The sequence below is a fragment of the Rhineura floridana genome, chromosome 3 (genome assembly GCF_030035675.1).
Source record: "Rhineura floridana isolate rRhiFlo1 chromosome 3, rRhiFlo1.hap2, whole genome shotgun sequence".
In the NCBI taxonomy this organism is placed as follows: Eukaryota; Metazoa; Chordata; class Lepidosauria; order Squamata; family Rhineuridae; genus Rhineura; species Rhineura floridana.
Genome location: NC_084482.1, coordinates 95,055,842 through 95,075,699, shown reverse-complemented (window position 1 = coordinate 95,075,699; position 19,858 = coordinate 95,055,842). Strand labels below are relative to the sequence as shown.

At 40.8% G+C, this 19,858-nt stretch overlaps 1 protein-coding gene across 1 annotated transcript; it reads right to left on the bottom strand.

Annotated features, from left to right (window-relative positions):
- Positions 1 to 2,162: 2,162 nt before the first annotated feature.
- Positions 2,163 to 18,977, bottom strand: PLAC8L1 (PLAC8 like 1). Its single transcript, XM_061621908.1, has 4 exons — positions 18,825 to 18,977; positions 8,383 to 8,519; positions 7,209 to 7,345; positions 2,163 to 2,408 (listed from the first exon to the last, which is right to left on the bottom strand). Exons 1-4 carry the CDS (start codon positions 18,950 to 18,952, stop codon positions 2,253 to 2,255), a joined length of 558 nt encoding a protein of 185 aa, XP_061477892.1. The 5' UTR covers positions 18,953 to 18,977; the 3' UTR covers positions 2,163 to 2,252.
- Between the last annotated feature and the right edge of the window lie 881 nt (positions 18,978 to 19,858).

Sequence of the window (19,858 nt, the reverse complement as noted above, 5' to 3'; positions counted from 1 at the left end):
TGAACTAACTGTGGTTCGTAAAGCTGTCTACAAAGGTAGCTTCACATACAATGCATCACAGCAGTCTGCCCTGGAGATGACCTAGTTAGATTCTTAGAGTGACATTAGAAAGGAAGAACAGGACAATACTAAGCATTTAAATGACATTCAAAACACTTCAAATACATTATTTCAGGAATTCTTGTAATTATCTAATATTATTATTCCCCTTTTACAGATGGGAACTGAGCCTGGGATGGTGCTGAGTTGCTGAAAACCAGCTAGTCAGCTTGTGGTTGAACTGAGACTTCTTGGCATATGGCTCAGAGCCACCAGCTTTGCATTAAAAAAACCTGTACCATGAAATATATAGGTTGACATGGAATGAAGGGGAAACTCTCCTCCATTCCTAGTCAAGTGCAAGCAATGAATCAAGTCAGCAATGTCAGGAATAGTTGGGGCTGGAGTAGTTTTGCTCTTTGGTCCCAGATGGCTACCTTATTTGCATGACAAGGCCGTGTAGTGGGGATAGTTTAACTGCATTCTTCAGGTGAAGGGCTATAACTCAATTACAAAGCATCTGTTTGGCATGCGGAAGGTCACAGTTTCACCCCCCCAACATCTCTAGGTAGGGCTGGGAGACACACTTGCCTGAAACCCTGAACAGCCACTGCCAGTCAGTGTAGACAATACTGAGCTAGATACTGATTCAGTATAAGGCAGCCTCCTATGTTCCTCAAAAGGAACAGAAAAGCAGTAGCTAGTGGCATTCTTTGGATTTGCATAGAGGAGTTAATCCAAAAGAAAGGGAGATTTTCAGTAGAGCGAATCATGCATCTGTGGTTGTGAAAAAAAGAGACAAAAGGGGGAAACTAAAAGGCCCAGAAATTACTTTTTGGGCTCCAGGACTATAGGGCTAGCTAGGCAGAGCAGTGGAGGCTGGTCCATTAGGGCAAATAGGGCACTGCCCCACCAACCTTAGTATGCCTTCAGCCAGTCCCCATCTGTTTGCCTTCTTACATCCAATCCAGGGGATGGACATTGCCCACTATTTTCTTCCTCCTTAGTCTCAGTTTTGCCCTAGTAGAACTTGGCAGACAGGCAGGCAGGCAGGCAGATGGGGACAAAAGTATAACTAGTTGGCTCCATCTGCCATTTGCTCTGGCTCATCTACTGTTGGCCCTCCCTGTCTTCCACCCTACCAGGCCCAATGGGCACCAACCACCACTAAAGCAGGGGTTGCCTGTGATTCTCTGCTATCTTGAAGACAGACGTGGATCTGAGCCACCCCGTGCTCTTTCTCAGCATTTTCAGCAGCAAACTGCAAGAGGGGGTGATAGGGAAGAAGGGTCTGTAAAAAATGAGCAGCCAGTATAATGCTGAGCTGCCTGCTGATCCTTAATTGTCGAGTACAATGCCAGTCATCTGAATGGAGGAGGCAGAGAGCTGAGCCTTTATGGAAATGGCTGGACCTCCATAAAAGCACATTTGTCAACAATCTCAAGTATCTGGCACAAATCAAGTGGATGGTAAGATATTCCAACTTCAATCATTTTCATTTGAAAGACCCATCTGTTGCCTCCCTCCCCTCTGTCAAGCCAATCCCCTCTGTTACTTGAGAGCTATTTTTGGAAGGAAGGAAGGAAGGGATGCCATGACTGAGTCAAAGGCAAATCATATGCTCTAACCCAAGCATGGGAACCTCCAGCCCATGGGCCAAATTAGGACCCAGGCATGAGTCCTAGCATGGCCCATGAAGACATTTTCCCCAAGCCACACCTACCTGCCCCACACCTGGCGTCATGTGGGGTTGGTAAAGGCATGGTGGCAGAGCAACAATTTGGAGCCTTAAAGGGCTCTCCTAATTTTTCCTTAGCAAAAGCAGGGCTTGCAATCAGCAAATATCAGCTGATGGGCATTGACTGCAAGCCTTGCTGTCATAGGCTGTACTCGAGAGTGCAGCCAATCCCTGCTGAAAGTCAGGCTTTCTAGGGATCAGAATTGCTCTGGGGCTCAGCTGTAGGCCTTCAGCTAAGGTGTAAGCTTTGGCAATTGCTTGATGAAGAGCTGGAGCTAGCCCTAACTGGAACTTCAGACTATTACTGTCAAAACTGTGTTATCACCCTTTTCCTCATGGAAAAACAAAGCAAGGTATGTGTGTGTGAGGAGACTTACTCTGAACCTTGAATGCATATTTGTTTATTTTAAAAAAAGTTTTGCCACTGTAGGAGAAAGAGAAAGCAGCACCATGACCCAGGCTCCTTTGAACATTTTTAAGTAAGGGCATCTCTGACTGGAGGAGGAGGGGGAGGAGATGGGTACATTTCATAGACCTGGAATACAGGTCTCCTCTTCATTTCTCGGGCCATTTGACAGACTGCAAAAGGCCAGCAGCAATGAACTGCCATCCAGTCTTCACATAGAGTTCCCTGGAGAGAGAGAAAAGAGAGGAAAAACACCTCCACATTAGGATAACACCTCCATGTCACTAAGCACTGATCTCATTAGACTCTGTACATCAGCTCTTCACCCAGACACTTTCTTTTTATTAAAAACAAGAGAAATCATGGGTTGCTTCCATACTAGCCAGTTAAATTCTGACCAGACATCTTCCATTCACTCTATTTACACATAAAATAAATATATTTATATATATTTATTTATATTATATAGCGGCCCGTACACTTCGTTCGACATCTAAGGCCCTCCTCCGAGTACCGTCTCACCGAGAGGCTTGGAGGGTAATGACAAGATCCAGGGCCTTTTCGGTGGTGGACCCCGAATTGTGGAACAGTCTCCCCGAGGAGGTACGCCTGGCGCCTACGCTGCTATCCTTTCGGCACCAGGCTAAAACCTTCCTATTCTCCCAGGCATTTTAATATATTTCTATGTATTTTACTGTTTTAATGTTTTAGCTATGCTAATATCATTTAGTGTTATTATGAATTTGTATTTTTATCTGTGATTTTGTTCATTTATTGTATTATTGTATGTTGTACACCGCCCAGGGAGCCATTGGCTATGGGCGGTTTATAAATGAAAATAAATAAATAAATAAAATCCAGAAGACAATGCTGCCAAACCATTGCATTCCTATGTTGTGTGGCAATTAAAGACAATAACACGAAAATTAAATAGCAGAGTCATCCTTTCAGTGTGGACAAGCAAAGTGCTGCTGAAGCTTCCCAGAGCTACGGGACTTTTCACGTCAACTAGTTGCTCCCTCACCACTTGAGAGGCAATGGGACATCTAAATCAGCCAGTAATTAGCCAGTTCCTGTTCCTGTAGGGCAGGACTTTCATTCCTTGTTTTCTGTTTGCAGCCAGAAGATTGTTCATTCATTTCCCCCCATTTTTTTTTGGTTGTGGTTGTGTGATCTTCCATTGCAATGATGCCTTGTTCCATTTTGTTCTTTATTTTCCTTTTCTTCTTTACTTAGGATCAAGGCTTTGCTCATATTTTCCAGCACTGAAATGATCACCACACCTGTCTTTTTTCAAAGGTAGTAAACAAACCATTTCCCTACTTCCAGGCACCCTGGCAGCACAGGTTTCCCAGCTGTAGGAGCCGGTGTCTTTAATTCAGTCTTTAATCCAAATCTTCAGTCTATAATTCAGAACTAATATCCCATTGTGGTCAGTGGGGTTGATTCTCAGCAACAGAACTGTAGCCCTAGTTTCCCAGTATTTGTTTATAAACATATTTGTATACCGCTATTCATTTTTTTAAAAAAAATCAACGCGTTTTACATCAATCACACACCTAAACAATAAAAACCATGTAAAAAAATTAAAATCAGAAATGACTAACTATTAGAGAAAGCTATTTGCTTAATTGACTGCATAAGTTGGCAGCATAGAAAAGTTTTCAGCAGATGTTTAAAAGTTAAAATAGAAGGTGCCTGCTGAATCACTAGAACTGGGCTGATGACACTAAAGGCTCAATTTCTTGTTGCTTTCAAATGAGCTTTGCCAACTTGGGAGATGACCAATGATGCTCCTGCAGATGACCTCAGTGATTGGGTTGGGATATAAGGGCAGAGACAATACCTATGGCGTTCCTCCTCCTCAGCGACACAGAAGTTGAACTAGTTCTCCCCACCCACCCTAACCCAGGACAGCTTGATAGGTGTGACTTTCAGCCTCTAGCTGCTGGAGGAAAAGGCATGAGAGAATGTATCTTCTAAACGCAGGGATCAAACAGCTGAGGTCAGTATGGTATACATACACCAAGGGTTGCCACAGCTTTTAGGGGCTGTGGACACACTTGGAAACTAGAGAAACTGTTATGGGCACCATAACACACACACACACACCACAACCAAGCACACCCCATAAGCTATACCACTGGCCACAACAGAATGCTTCTTTCAAACCTTCTTTCAAATTACCCCTTAGAGCACACACCCCCACACACAAGAATCCTGGGAATTATAGTTAATTAACAAATTGCAGGTATGGTGTGTACACAGTCCTAATTTCCAAGGGGGATGTGGACAATGGACAGGCTTTTGTGAACTCCTGACATATTGGATATATATATTATTGAGGATTCTTTATCAATATGAAATCATGACCAGATTTCTAGAAAAGCAAGGAGATGGGAATGTTTGCTCTCTTAGTTGCCATTTACTGATGGTAACAGTGGGGCTTTTTGTGTGTGACAGTACTCACCGGCACAGAGCACCGGCACCTCTGTTTCTGGTGCCCATGGCAGCCATGTCAGTTTCATCGAGATATGAGTACTGGCACCTCATTTTTACCAAAACACCAAAACAAACCCACTCCACTGGGTAATAGGCTAGAGGGAAAAAAAGGTTATGGAGGCAGTTCCACTCCCAAATTTCCCAAGGAGACACATTCTGTCCATGCTTCTTTTCTGTCTTTGCTCCCCAACCCCAATCTTCTGAAATGTGGATGGATATAGAATGGGAAAAGAATTATTTCAATAAAAAAATCCCTTGAAAATATTCACAGTGGCATTATCAAGCCCATGATATAATGCTGTAGTGAGTGTTGGTATTTGTACCTCATTCTCAGATGTGCAGCCTTCTGTTTGCCACATACTTGCTGTTTAGGAGGACTGAAGGTACAGATCCATGTGCATTTTGCTTTTAATGGAGATGTGCTGCTCATTCATATGGTGCATGTTATACCTACATTACACATGCGCTCAGTTCTGTCACTCCACCCTTTAGTTCAGCCTAAGATATGGTGCCAATGAAGTGCTCATACGTCTCTGAGAGGAAATAGTCTTCTGAACTCCCAGTTTACTTCATCAAAGAATAGTGAATTTCCCTTACAAACACAACCTAATTAAAGAATCCATTTTGACTGCATTCACTTCCAGAACTTCATTCGTTCCCAGAACTGCTATCTTTTCTGCCTTACAATGCATTCATTGGAGGCTGGTCTGTTAGGACGAAAAGGGCCTTGCTCCGCTAGCCTCAGGCTGCATACACACTAACCTGTTTGTAGCACAAAAATGTAGTTTTTCTTAATCCAGAATCATTTACGCTTGTCCTCAACATGCTGCTTTCAATTTTAGATCCTGCGGTCCACAAGGATCAATGTGGTTACTTGATATGCATTTGAAAACTCTCCCCTTGATTATGTTATTCATGCCTTTTCTGTCCTGCACATGCCCCATGTGGATGAAGAAGGGAGTGGAGATTGTGATCTTGGTATACCAATCCCCACACAACATCATTGGGCAGGTGTGGATACACCACCCATTGCTGGGGCCATCTGTTTTCAAATGGACACACTGTGGGGTAATGCAGACTCAATCTGCAATGAGCTTTTATTTTCAGAATGAAACCAGTTTCTCAAGAAGCACTTTTCAGGGGTTAGATCATGCAATAGATCTAGATTGTATGTGGACTACGTAGAAAAAACAAATACTCAGTCTTCATTGATTCTAGAATAAAAGGTCGTGTGTACATGTCTTCAGGCTGACCTCTGCCATTCCCCACCTGCCTGTCATCTTATTTATCACCAGTCAGGAGATGTCTGTCTGTCATTGGCTCTGGCTCCATCTACTGCTGATCTCCCTTCCTTCTACCCCACCAGTCCCAGTGGGCAACAGCCACCGCTGAACACACTCCTGCAATGTGTCAAAGCTAAAATGACTAAATTTGTCCTTGTGCTGCAATTCTGCTTACGAGGATTAATGCTATGTGAGAAAATACCTCATGTTCTGTTAATTTCTGCCAACATCTTAAGGAGACTCTGTAACTCTGAAGGTCATACATTTAAAGTACATTTCAACCCAGAATCTACCATTACTGTATCTTTTGTCCTCCATTTTCCTGGTTATGTGGCAAACATATATATTGCCCCCTCAAAATGATCTTCTAAATTAGACTATGCAATTTTGCAGCCACAGCAAAGAAAAACAGATCTGCTCTTTTCTATTACTTTTTAAAGGTGGACATTGGCTTAGGGTGTTGACATGCCATTGTCAAATAAGTGCCTTAAAATAGAGGCTGTTCCAAAGGTTTAATGCATTTGCTGTGGTTGAAGGAGACATCATGCTGACAGAATAAGATATCTTTGCCCCCTAAGGAACAGAGCTGTGGGGTTTTTTTTGAAAGGTGGAGAGAATGGTAGGAATGTGTACTGAGAAGCCCCAAGTTTTTATGCTGCGCTTCAACTGAACTTTTCACCCTTGAAAAGATTTCAAGGCATCACTGCTCATTAGCACTCTAAAGTGCATACTGCCAAGTCAACAGATTTTAAGCTACAGCAGGAACGAGTCAGGAACAGAGGGAGAAGATCCAATGCCTATATTTTATTTTTAGCACTTTGTCTATCTAGCTCAGTATTGTCAACACTGACTGGCAGCAATTCTCAAAGGTTTCAGACCGGAGACATTCCTATCCCTTACCTGGAGATACCAGGAACTGAACCAGGGACTTTTTGCATGCAAAGGAGATGCTCTACCATTGGTCCTTCCCCCTAAATGAGCAGTCACAATAAACCAGTCTAAAAGAAGCTAACTACAATCAAATACAGTTTAGGACACAACCAAACCCACAAAACAAAAACCCAGCAGCAGCAAATGTAGTTATACCTTTCAGTGAAAAGCCAGAGAAAACAGAGGTTTTCAGAATTGTCTTAAAAACCATGACTGTATATCTCTCAGGAGGGAATTCTACAGGGTAGGAACCACACCACTCCTATCCATTGCGTTATGGGAGCAGGATAGAACACTTACTTGGACTTACACGTATTTTGTGTCTCTCTCTGGTGCCGACTCTTAAGGCTAAGGTGGAACCCATCAACAGAGGGAAGCAAAAGCACTCCCCAAAGCGGCTTGCAAGACTGCATTCCAGACACGGGCTGCACAGTGAACCACACACACCTGTCATTAAGCACAACGACAGGAAGGCTGGGATCACATGATGAAAGCTGCATATGTTCATAGAACTATCAAGCTAGAAGGGATTAGGACAAGAAAAGCAGTACCAGGCACATCTCTAATCATGAGATGATGCTCATTATGGCTGCAATGAATTTATCAATGCTTTGGGGTAACTAACTACCACTCCCCCTTCTGCCTCTGGACAAGTTAGCTTTCTACATGCACAAAGATTTTTGCATGGAGAAAAGTTTAAACTTGTGACCGCAGTCTGCAATCTGAAGTGGTACAATCCAGCTGGTTTCATTAGGATTTATTCAGGCTGCATTCTCACATTGATTTTCTTCATTTGGTAAAGGCACTGGAATATATATTACACCCGACATTTCCATGTGGTAAACATGGGCTGTGTACATGCTCCCCACATGCATATGATCTGAGATTTCACATAAAGTGGGGCAGAAGGTAGACTGTAGTTTACATTTATTTTAATCTTCTCTCTCTTTCAAAATCAAAACATACATACACAGGCAAAAGTAAAGTGTTTGATCTAGCCTACTACAAAGGTAAAGGAAGAATGACAAAGCTGAAGATAACCAATAGTGTTTGTGGCATTATTTGATTTAGTAGGATTAAGGTTGCAATCCTATACCTACACTTACCAGGGAGTAAGCTCCATTGAACTCAACAGGACTTACCTCTGAGTAGACAGTATAGTGAAAATCATGTTTAATATTAATATAGCGGTCACTTGATAAAAGAGCAAGTAAACTGCTTTCTGAAGGGTATTTTATTATGAAGTGTAGTAGATGAGGACATAGATGGACCTGTGTCAAGGATTCAAGGCCAGCCCTCTACTCTTTTTTTCCCTACAGCATCTCAATTTCATTAGCTCAACAGCAACTTTTATGGGGTGAAGCTCTTCAATCACCAGTCTTGTAATAAGTTTATATAAAAACACACACACACTTCATTTCTCCCATACGCACCTGGGATGCAACTTTGAAAGAAGATTTAAAAGGAACAATTGAAAGTCTTACAAACTCTCATGTCGCTGCAGACATCAAACAGACCAGTGGACCAGTTGCCTCCAGTACGCATGATGGTTGTGATGCTGGTTGTAACACCCCTAGTGGGAGCTGGTTGAGTAGTCACAGGCTCTGTTGAGGTTTTGCTCCTAATTTTAAAAGTGAAAAATAAAATAGATATATACACACACACAAACAATAGGGAAGCTGGACATTAGGGGCAAGGGAGTTCATAAACCAAGCAATTGTTAGCCTGAAGGAGGTGGGAAGAAAGATTCATTATTTTAGCGCCACCCATTTTGCTTTGTTTTGTAGCAATCATCCCCTGTTACAAACTTATTTCTCCTTGCTTGTGTCACTGCTGTTTCCCAGCCTTCCACTTATTACAAAAGTCCCCCAAAATGCCTGATTGTCAGTGACCTTTAGTTTTCAATGAAGAAATAATCAGCAATCAAAGCACTTCAAGTAAAAATATATAAAATATGTATCGGTTCCCTCATCCACCTGTCTAATGGTAATTTTCCTCTTCCATTTTAAAAACCAGACAACCGTTCAGAGTATAGATCTTCTGTCACCACAATTAATGCTCTAAATGATGTTACAGTTTTAAAAGGCAGGTGAATCTGAATTGCCCATGTTGATTTTCGTTCAGAGTTGCATTTTTACCCTTCTTATCTTAATGGTATCATTCTCTAACTTTCAAGAAATGCATATTAATTAGGCTTGGGGACTTAATTGTGTTTTGGAGGACGTGTGCAAGCACACATTGATGTGGCTTGTCATATTGGCTTTTGTTGTGATGCTCGGGTTTTGCTCCTTAAAAGGGCCTGTGCATCAGAGAAGGGGTTTAGGATGCTGACCATATCCAAAGTGGAATACCCTTTTTTTTGGGGGGGGTCCTAAACAGTAGTCCATATCACACAATGAATCTATTTTGAAACGTAGGAGTGTATAAAAAGCCATTTGTGATATGTCATGTAGCTTTCCTGTTAAAATTGACTTGCTATTGTTGAGGTGTCCTGGGAATTTACTTGAATGGTGAGATAAAACATTTATATAAAATATGCATATATTCTATTCTTGAAAGATTGGGGAGTTGAACAGGAGAGGGTCCATGGGGCCAGAATGACTGCAAATGTTATTTAATCATTGCTCTGGAGATTATTAATAGCTGGAGATGATTCATCATTAATCTTCTCTCCAGCCAGAAAGAGGGGACTAGCTAGGTGTGAGTAGAAATGACAGAAGCAGAAAGAAACATTGAGAGAGAGTTGAATTGTAAGTTCTAGAACATTTTGAAGTGCTGGTTGCCTCTCTGGTAATCTGATGTGAGAGCAGTGGACTTTGGCTGTCTATTGGAGTGATTAAGCTGTGTGCCTCCACCTGTGCTCAACCTGTATAATTGTCAATAAATGTAAATACTACAAAACACCAATAAACCTCTAGTGACCTCCTTCCAAAGGAAATCAGACCTGGGTAAGTACTGTGCCCCTGGAATTTCTCATCCCTTTGAGAAGTAGGATGAGAGGCTGAGAGTTTTTATTATTTTGTTGTTGTTATGTGCCTTCAAGTCAATTACGACTTATGGCAACCCTATGAATCAGTGACCTCCAAGAGCATATGTCATGAACCACCCTGTTCAGATCTTGTAAGTTCAGGTCTGTGGCTTCCTTTACAGAATCAATCCATCTCTTGTTTGGCCTTCCTCTTTTTCTGCTTCCTTCTGTTTTTCCCAGCATTATTGTCTTTTCTAATGAATCATGTCTTCTCATTATGTGTCCAAAGTATGATAACCCCAGTTTCATCATTTTAGCTTCTGGTTTAATTTGTTCTAACACCCAATTATTGGTCTTTTTCACAGTCCATGGTATGTGCAAAGCTCTCCTCCAACACCACATTTCAAATGAATTGATTTTTCTCTTATCTGCTTTTTACACTGTCCAACTTTCACATCCATACACAGAGATTGGGAATACCATGGTCTGAATGATCCTGACTTTAGTGTTCAGTGATACATCTTTGCAGTTGAGGACCTTTTCTAATTCTCTCATAGCTGCCCTCCCCAGTCCTAGCCTTCTTCTGATTTCATAGAATAGTACAGTTGGAAGGGGACTATAAGGCCATCAAGTCCACCCCCCTGCTCAATGCAGGAATCCAAATCAAAGCATTCCCGACAGATGGCTGCCCAGCTGCCTCTTGAATGCTTCCAGTGTCGGCGAGCTCACTACCTCTCTAGGTAATTGGTTCCATTGCCGTATAGCTCTAACAGTTAGGAAGTTTTTCCTGATGTCCAGTCGAAATCTGGCTTCCTGCAACTTGAGGCCATAATTCCGTGTCCTGCACTCTGAGACAATCGAGAAGAGATACCGGCCCTTCTCTATATGACAACCTTTCATGTACTTGAAGAGTGTTATCATATCCCCCCTCAGTCTTCTCTTCTCCAGGCTAAACATGCCCAGTTCTTTCAGTCTCTTCTCACAGGGCTTTGTTTCCAGTCCCCTGATCATCCTTGTTGCCCGCCTCTGAACCTGTTCCAGTTTGTCTGCATCCTTCTTGAAGTGCGGAGACCAGAATCTTTCTTGATTGTCTCCATTTTGGTTAATGACTGTGCCAAGGTATTGATAATCCTTGACAAGTTCAATGTCCTCGTTGTCAACTTTAAAGTTACATAAATCTTCTGCTGTCATTACTTAGTCTTTTTGATGTTCAGCTGTAGCCCTGCTTTTCTGATTTCCTCTTTCACTTTCATCAGCATTCGTTTCAAATCATTACTGGTTTCTGCTAGTAGTATGGCATTGTCTGCATATCTTAAGTTATTGATATTTCTCCCTCCAGTTTTCACACCTCCTTCATCTTGGTCCAATCACACTTTCCATATGATATGTTCTGCGCATAGATAAAACGAATAGGGTGATAAATACCCCCCTGTCTCACACCCTTTCCGATGGGGAACCAATTGGTTTCTCCATATTCTGTCCTTACAGTAGCCTTTTGTCTAGAGTATAGGTTGCGCATCAGGACAATCAGATGCTGTAGCACCCCCATTTCTTTTAAAGCATTCCATAGTTTTTCATAATCTACGCAATCAAAGGCTTTTCTGTAATCTAGAAAGCACAGGGTGATTTCCTTCTGAAATTCCTTGGTCCATTCCATTATTCAACGTATGTTTGCAGTATGATCTCTGGTGCCTCTTCTGTTTTGAAATCCAGTTTGGACATCTGGCATTTCTTGCTCATATATGGTAAGAGCCTTTGTTGTAGAATCTTGAGCTTTACTTTACTTGCATGGGATATTAAGGCAATAGTTCGCTAATTACTGCATTCCCTGGGATCCCCTTTCTTTGGAATTGGAATATGTACTGAACAATTCCAGTCTGTGGGCCATTGTTTAGTTTTCCATATTTGTTGACAATTTTTTGTCAAAATTTGGACAGATTCAGTCTCAGTAGCTTGTAGCAACTCTATTGGTATGCCATCTATTCCTGGTGATTTGTTTCTTCCAAGTATTTTAAGAGCAGCTTTCACATCACATTCTAAAATTTCTGGTTCTTCATCATACGGTTCCTCCATGAATGAATCTGTCTTCCTTGCATCTCTTTTATAGAGTTCTTCAGTGTATTGCTTCCATCTACTTTTTATTTCATCTCGGTCAGTCAGTATGTTCCCCTGTTGATTGTTTAATATCCCTACTCGTGGTTTAAATTTTCCTTTCATTTCTCTAATCTTTTGGAATAGGGCTCTTGTTCTTCCCTTTTTGTTGTCCTCTTCTATTTCTGTATAGTAACTATTGTAATAGTTCTCTTTGTCCCTACGTACTAGTCGCTGTATTGTTGCATTTAGGGTTCTGACCGTGTTTCTATCTCCTCTTGCTTTTGCTTTCCTTCTCTCTTTAACTATTTTAAGAGTTTCTTCAGTCATCCATTGAGGTCTTTCTCTCTTTTTAACAAGAGGTATTGTCTGTTTGCATTCTTCCCTGATTATGTCTCTGACGTGACTCCATAGTTCTTCTGGTTCTCTGTCAACTAAGTTTAAAGCCTCAGATCTGTTCCTTATTTGATCTTTACATTCTTCTGGCATGTTATTTAATTGCTTTGTTCTTCTTTAGCTTTATTCTGATTTTCGATACGACCTGTTCATGATCTGTACCGCAGTCTGTTCCTGGTCTTGTTTTCACAGAAAGTATGGAACTTCTCCATCTTCTGCTACTAATTATATAATCAATTTGATTCCTGTATTGACCATTTAGTGATGTCCACATGGACAGTCGTCTTTTTGGCTGCTCAAAAAATGTGTTTGCAAGAAACAAATTATTGGCTTCACAGAATTCATTAAGTCTTTCTTCTGTTTCATTTCTTTCTCCTAGGCCCCATTTCTCCACAATTCCTAGTTCTTCTCTCTTCCCTACTATTACATTCCAGTCCCCCATGATTATCAGCACATCTTGTCTTGGTGTGATCAATTTCTTTCCATACTTCTGCGTAAAATCTCTCCCCTTCTTCATCTGTGTTTGTCGTTGCAGCATAGACTTGGATGATGGTTATGTTAATAGGTTTCCCGTTAAATCTCATTGATATCACTCGCTCAGACCTTGCGTTATAGCTCCTAATTGTTTTTGTTACATCACTTCTCACTCTTAAAGCAACCCATTTCTTCTTAATTTCTCATTTCCTGCATAAAGTATTTTGTCATTGCTTGATTGAAAAGGTCCCATTCCCGTCCATTTTAATTCACTCATGACACATATTGTAATGCTGATACATTCCACTTCTTGCTTGACAATTTCTAACTTTCCCTGGTTCATGCTTCTCACATTCCATGTTCCTATTGTGTGCGTCGTACAACTCTGGACTCTCAGCCTCTGGGCTTCCTTTCAGCTTTGACCCAGCTGCACTGTTAGTCACAGTGCTACTCGTACTTGTCCTTTGTTCTTCCCCAGTAGCTCAGTGAGTGCCTTCTGACCTGGGAGTCTTGTCTTCCAGCACTATCTCATGTTGCATTTTGGATACTCTATTCATTGGGTTTTCGTGGTAAGAAGTATTCAGAGGTACTTTACCATTGCCTTCCTCTGAGTTTGGATGCATCTTAGTCTGGTGTCCCAGCTTCGACCATTCCGCCTTGGGTGACACTGCTAGGAGTTTAGCCTCTTGCTCTAGACTCCTGACAGCATTGCTCTCAACTTATTCAACCCTCTCAAACCCCCTCACCATGTTAAGGTGCGCATCCTAGAGGGGGATTGGGACATAGTAAGAAGAAATATTTATATAAGCATGACTGTCAAAGATGTTTATTATTTATACAGCATGTCAAGATATTGTGCAATCCTATGCATGTTTACTCAGAAGCAAGTCCCAATGTATTAAAGGGGGCTTACTCAAACAGGGAAGCCAGCACAGGACTGCAGTCTCAAGTGATAAGGGAAGTCACTAACCCAACTCAAAATTAAGAATCATACCACTTTAAGCTGTTTTGCCACTGTTTTATGCTTGTTTTATGCTTATTGGATTTTAAATGGATTAATTTCTTGTTGTGAGCTGCTTTGGCTTCCAAGTGGCCACCCTACCTCACAGGGATGTTGGAAAGACTCCATATATACACACACTGGAGATGTAAAAATACATACACCCCATATAATAGTTTATTGTCAAAAACAATTGGTCATTACAGAACATTTTTTAAAAATAATTAAATATTAGTTTACCTAACAAAAGCAGTGACACCTACGTAAACCCTGCCTAATTGCTTTAAAAATAGGATTGGAGGGGAAGAGAAAGATTTACAACACAAAAACAATCCATTGCTATGTTCACTCAGAAGTCCCACTGATTTACAGCATGATCCTAACCATGTCTACTCAAAAGTAAGTCCTACTGAATTCAATGGGGTTTACTCCTAGTATGTGGGATTAGCATTACAGTTTTACTCCCAGAAAAGCAAGTACAGGATTAAAGGTTCATATTAGGAAGGTTTTCAAACAGGCTATGAATTAGACAAATAAACTGTCTCCAACCATCCAGGGAAATTTAAAATTGTTTGACTCCTCATAATTAGAAAAGTATAACACATTTTAATGGCATCATAAGATGCATGTAGACTTTTAAATTTCTGTTCAAAAATTATTTGAAAGATACAATGTATAATTTAAAAAACCCTGCATGTACACTTCTATTATAATCATAACTGAAATTGTTTACAGTAAATAATTGCCTACCATGATCCTGCTGTGATTTTTTTTGTTCTACATCTCCTGCACACACAGAGAAAGGAAGTTTTACTACTGCTGAAAGCTATAAAATTACTCAATTTTTGAGATTTTGAAACAAGCAGAAAAAGACAACAGTTTTCTGAACTTGCAATGGGTTCCAGCTATTGTCTGGAGGTCAACAAATCCCTTGTCAATCACAACCCTGACTTCACTTATTCACTACCAACCTGAAAGGGTGGGGTTACAGCAGCCAGCTATGAACTCATTTAACAAAAGTTGCAGGGGGTGGCTGATGTTTTGGTGTATATCTCTTGAACTTGACCACCTAGAAAAAAATTTTTTTAATGAAAGCTGAAATTCCAGAGATTGAGGTGACTCACCTGGAGAGGACCCTCAAAATCTGGTGTCTCTGGGCAAAAACCAGAAACCTGGCAACCCTATGGTTTTTATTTTTCTATACTGAAATTCTGACTGTAACTCTGAAATTCTTTTATATTATTGGTTGTAACAGCAATTCGTTCTCTGTGTACTTTTACATACCTTTGTATGTTTTTATATTTTTAATGACTTTTAATGTATTTGTTATGGCTTTTGGCTAGTACAATAAATTGAACTGCTGCTGCAGTAACAAATTGAAAAAATTGATGAAATGTATTTTATATGTATCAAACAGACAAATTTAATGGGGATGTCCAGATTTTCTAAACTTTTGGAGGTAGAAAACTGCAAGACCCTTGCATCTTCCACTAAACAATTTTATTGTACGCTTAAAAGTGTGTGCTGACACTACTTCTATTTATTTCTGCTTGTAGCAATAATTCTGATTGCTTCTTACTGAGGGGGAAAAATAGGAACTGCCCTCCATCATGATAATAGCAATTTTTATGGTGGTGGAGCGGAAGCAGGAAGGAGAGAGGCTCTTTCCTCCTTTTTGCTTCTTGCCCTCTTTGTCCTTTGCATGCCTCTGCAAGGCCATTTCACCCAGTGATTGCTACCATATCAGGTCAGAACACCCCCCCTCCAGCTGGTTGACAGTGCCAAAGATGCCTAACTGAGCAAACACACATAATCTGGGGACCTTGCAGTGTTCCATTTTTCAGGTTGCTGTTGCTTTGTCACACACTAGATGATCAGGAAATAAAGTCTAGGGATGCTATGCAGATGAAGAAGTAGGCCCAATTCTCCATGGTTCTGTGAAGTTCCGGTTTATTTATTTATTTGTATTTGTATACCACCCCATAGCCGAAGCTCTCTGGGCAGTTTACAACAATTAAAAACATTAAAAACAAATATACAAATTTAAAAACATTTTTTTTAAAAAGCAATTTAAAAACACATGCTAAAATGCCTGGGAGAAGAGGAAAGTCTTGCCCTGGCACTGAAAAGATAACAGTGTTGGCGCTAGGCGCACCTCCTCAGGGAGATCGTTCCATAATTTGGGGGCCACCACTGAGAAGGACCTCACCCTTGTTGCCAGACTCCCAGCTTCCCTTGGAGTAGGCACACAGAGGAGGGCCTTGGATGTTGAACGTAGTGTGCAGGTGGGTTTGTGTCAGGAGAGGCGTTCCATCAGGTATTGTGGTCCTAAGCCGTGTATTTTTTGGGCTTTTTCAGTGTATTCTTCACCATATCATTGACACAATAACAGTACATTAGTGGATTTATTCTAGACTGTCCACGCATCATGCCATTTCCCTAATTTTGTTGCATTACCACCATCTGGAAGAGCACTCTTGCACGATAGGGCAACAAAAGTGGGACAAAAAACTCTGGACATTTATGCTGTAAAAAGTTACAGGATTTCAGCAGAAAGCTTTCGGACATGCACTGAGTGGAAATGAAACAGTGAGACCAGACCACCCCAAAACATTCACAGGTACTAACAGTATTGAAAGCAGGATTGCATATAACCGCCTTATAATACCATAATGAGCACAAATCATCCATGAATGTACAATAAAAAGGACATCTGATGGGGCCCTAAGACAGATTTCCTGACACATTGGTTCACCAGCATCTGGAGCTAGAGAGGACAAAAGCTGCCCCTCTCCTCTATGTTCCTGTTTGGAAGCTGCTCTGTCCCATGTAATACAATGGCTGTCATTAATTTAACAAAATCAAGATTGCAGATGGTGAAACTGCTCTCTGCCCCAGATCAGTTGGGATCAGTTGATACTACCCTTGCAAATTTTGAGTTGCAAAATTTTCCTTGCCAGTACCATGGATGTGCTGAAACTGCAAGAAGCTTAATAATAATAATAAAAGATTGAACTCCTCTGACATTTCTGTAAAATGATCTCCCTCTCTCGCGTTTGCTCCTCCTGAATGGTCTTTTCTGGCCCTTTCGTACAACTGCAGGATCTCTGTAAATCACAATGGTTAAACTGACACAACAGTGCCCTACAGAGACGATTTCCCCCACCCTCCCATCGCAGTGGAAGAACATAGTCATCCCAAAGTAACCCTAAATCAAGGTAGCTGCCTTATATGCCAATACCAATAGGTTTGGGTCTTAAACTATAATACTCTGGAGGGAAGTCCTGTACACAGACCTTCGTGTTTCTGAGCATCAGCTTTGTGCGAAATGCTGCAGACTGATAATGGTTTGAATTATATTTTGGCCACCTGTGATGAAATGTGTATGTGCTAAGATAAGCAGAGGAGTCTACTGGAAAATGGACTTTAAAAGAAAAGATAGCTGGAAAAGTTACACAGAGGGCCACATGATGCCAGCACAGGTAGCAGTGTATATACGGGAAATGTTATATAGAATTTGTTAGAATTCCAGGATTACTCATTTTCATATTTTTAAGAAAATGTAGCCCTATTTCAGGCATCATCGTGAATAAGGAAAGTAAACATGAGTAGAATGCGCCTCCAATGACCCTGCCATGAACCAGCCACCCTGACATTGAGTGAGAGGTATGAACTAGGTTTATAAGCACATTCGACTTATCAGGGTTCCCAATCACACAAAAGCTTCTAAGCGCATTCAGTTGAATATGCTTAACATGGGAAGGTTTGGGGGTAGGGTGTGTGGGGACTGGGATGATGTGGCACTTCCACATGGATCTATGCCTTCCCTTATTAAATAAACCTATGTTTATTTAATTCCATTTTAAATTGCTTAAACTGAATATCATGTTTATTAATTATTGCTGTTTTAATGTTTTAATGTAAGCCGCCCTGAGTTCCTCGGAAAAAGGGCGGGGTATAAATATTTTAAATAAATTAAATAAATAATAAATTGTGTAAGACAATCTCTCTCCCCCAGGGAGGAGCCTATATCCTCAAAAATCTGTGGTAGGGGGCCCATAACACAACCTACCTTGAAACAACCGGATCCTTGCTGGGGGATGACATTTTCCCCACCCCAATCTTTCCTGGTCTTTTTTTCCATGCTCACTCACCATCCCAAAATGGTATGCCCTTGCAGGAGAATCATTATAGCTAACAACATTCTGAAATTTGGCAGGCTTAATCCTTTCAGAAGGGGTAACCATGCCTACAGATTGCATCCAGTTCTGGCAGAAAATGAAAAAATTAAAGATGTCCTACACAAAAATACCTGAATATATCTGCCTACTATTTGGCAGACTTATTCCGGGGCACAGGGGGAACAGTTGTGCCTCCAAATTTCATCCACGTCTGTGAAAAGGAAAGAAGTTACACCCATTTTCAGAGTCTCTAATTCAGTCCCAAATACTGAGTCACATTGGAAAGACACAGAGCGGCTCCAAAACAGATTGGGCTGCTTCCCGAAGTTACATATACAAGTTGAATCTTGTGGCCAGTGCACACTACTAACGGTTACTTATGTCCCACATGCGCCCACCTATGCATTCAGGTAATACATACGATTGTGCTCTGGGTTCTCCCCACCTTTAGAAGTGGGATGGGGGCATGAAAGATGAGGTCTTCTCATTTGTGAGACCATAATTGTGGAATTCATTCCTGAAGACAATGATACTCAGCTACCTGAAAATCTAAATACTGGGCACCACCAGACATAGCTGTAATGTGGGATTATTTATTTATTTATTTATTACTGATGGGGACACTGGTTCATTATGGTTTTGATACTGCTTTATATTATTTTTAAGCAGTCTTTTGTAAGCTGCCTTGGAATTTCTTTCTGGAACCAACAGTGCAGCATACAAAATATAAGTAAATAAATAAGTACATGGCCTGCCCTGTATTGTGCAGACCCAACCTTACTCCCCAAACAAAGAAATACCTAATTGATTTCTTACCTCATTGTAGACAAATATTCATTCCAGTCTTCATATGCTGGCAGAGAAAGGGCCAATGGGGGTGATATAATCTCAGACAATGGATTTCTCTCAGTTGTAGTAAAGCAGCAGCGTATAAGCTTGTCCATTGGGAATAAGGAAGTAGACAGAAGATCCAGCTTTAACTGAACAGTGAAATGAAGGTTTCTAGAATGTTGCTGACATCACAACATTCTCCATTTTAGTGTCACAATTTAAAAAACCCAACTTTTTAATAGACTAGTGCTGTGAACTGCCAACCCCCCAGTGGCACCCATCTTACTCTGTCCATTGTTCTGCTGATCTAAAGACAGAAAGACCATCTTTAGAACATTTTAGTAGAACATACTTGGGAAATGAACTGTTGGGTTAAGCCACTCTGTTTGGACACAATCTGCTACAGCAGATTATGAACTGGGGAGAAATGTAGTTTGGTTCACATCTGAATGTGAACCTATCTAATTCGCAGTTCTCAAATTGACAATATGCGAATAAAAATGCAGCTATCCTTCAAAATTCTCCAGATTTTGCAATGTACTTCCCCAAGCAAATTATGTCCACAAAAACATAACTAAGAGAAAGCTTGCATAAAAATAACATATAAAATGCATTACTGAAATTTGCTTTCAAATATGTGTACATTAGTAAAAATTTACACCAAGACGCTGATGAATTTTATGAGGACTTTTTAAAAAACAGATTCAAATACTGATGCAGAAACATGGAAAACTGAATTCAAGATAGAAAAAAATGAGACTACTACTGTGATGCATTAAAGTTCATGTAAAAACAGTCTGGAAACTTCAACTGCTTCAAAATAGTGCAGTGAGCTCTTTTGGATTGGCCAATATGATCATGTTATGCCAGTGCTTCAGCATTTACACTGACGACCAGTTCATTTTCAGGCCCAACTGAAAGAGCTGGAATTCACCTTTAGAGCTCTATGGCCTCCTCCTGCAGTGCATACTTACTTGTCTTGGGCTCTAAGATCATCTTCCAAAGCCCTTCTCTGGATC

Bases quoted from the DNA above. Each gene is read 5' to 3' on its own strand.
- PLAC8L1 (XM_061621908.1), bottom strand. From the start codon at position 18,952: ATGGACAAGCTTATACGCTGCTGCTTTACTACAACTGAGAGAAATCCA. The intron at 8,520-18,824 runs GTAAGAAATCAA...TTTTAAAATTAG, and splicing joins GAATATTTGTCTACAATGAG to GAGCAAAACCTCAACAGAGC. The intron at 2,409-7,208 runs GTAAGTCCAAGT...CTCTCTCTCCAG, and splicing joins GAGAGAGACACAAAATACGT to GGAACTCTATGTGAAGACTG.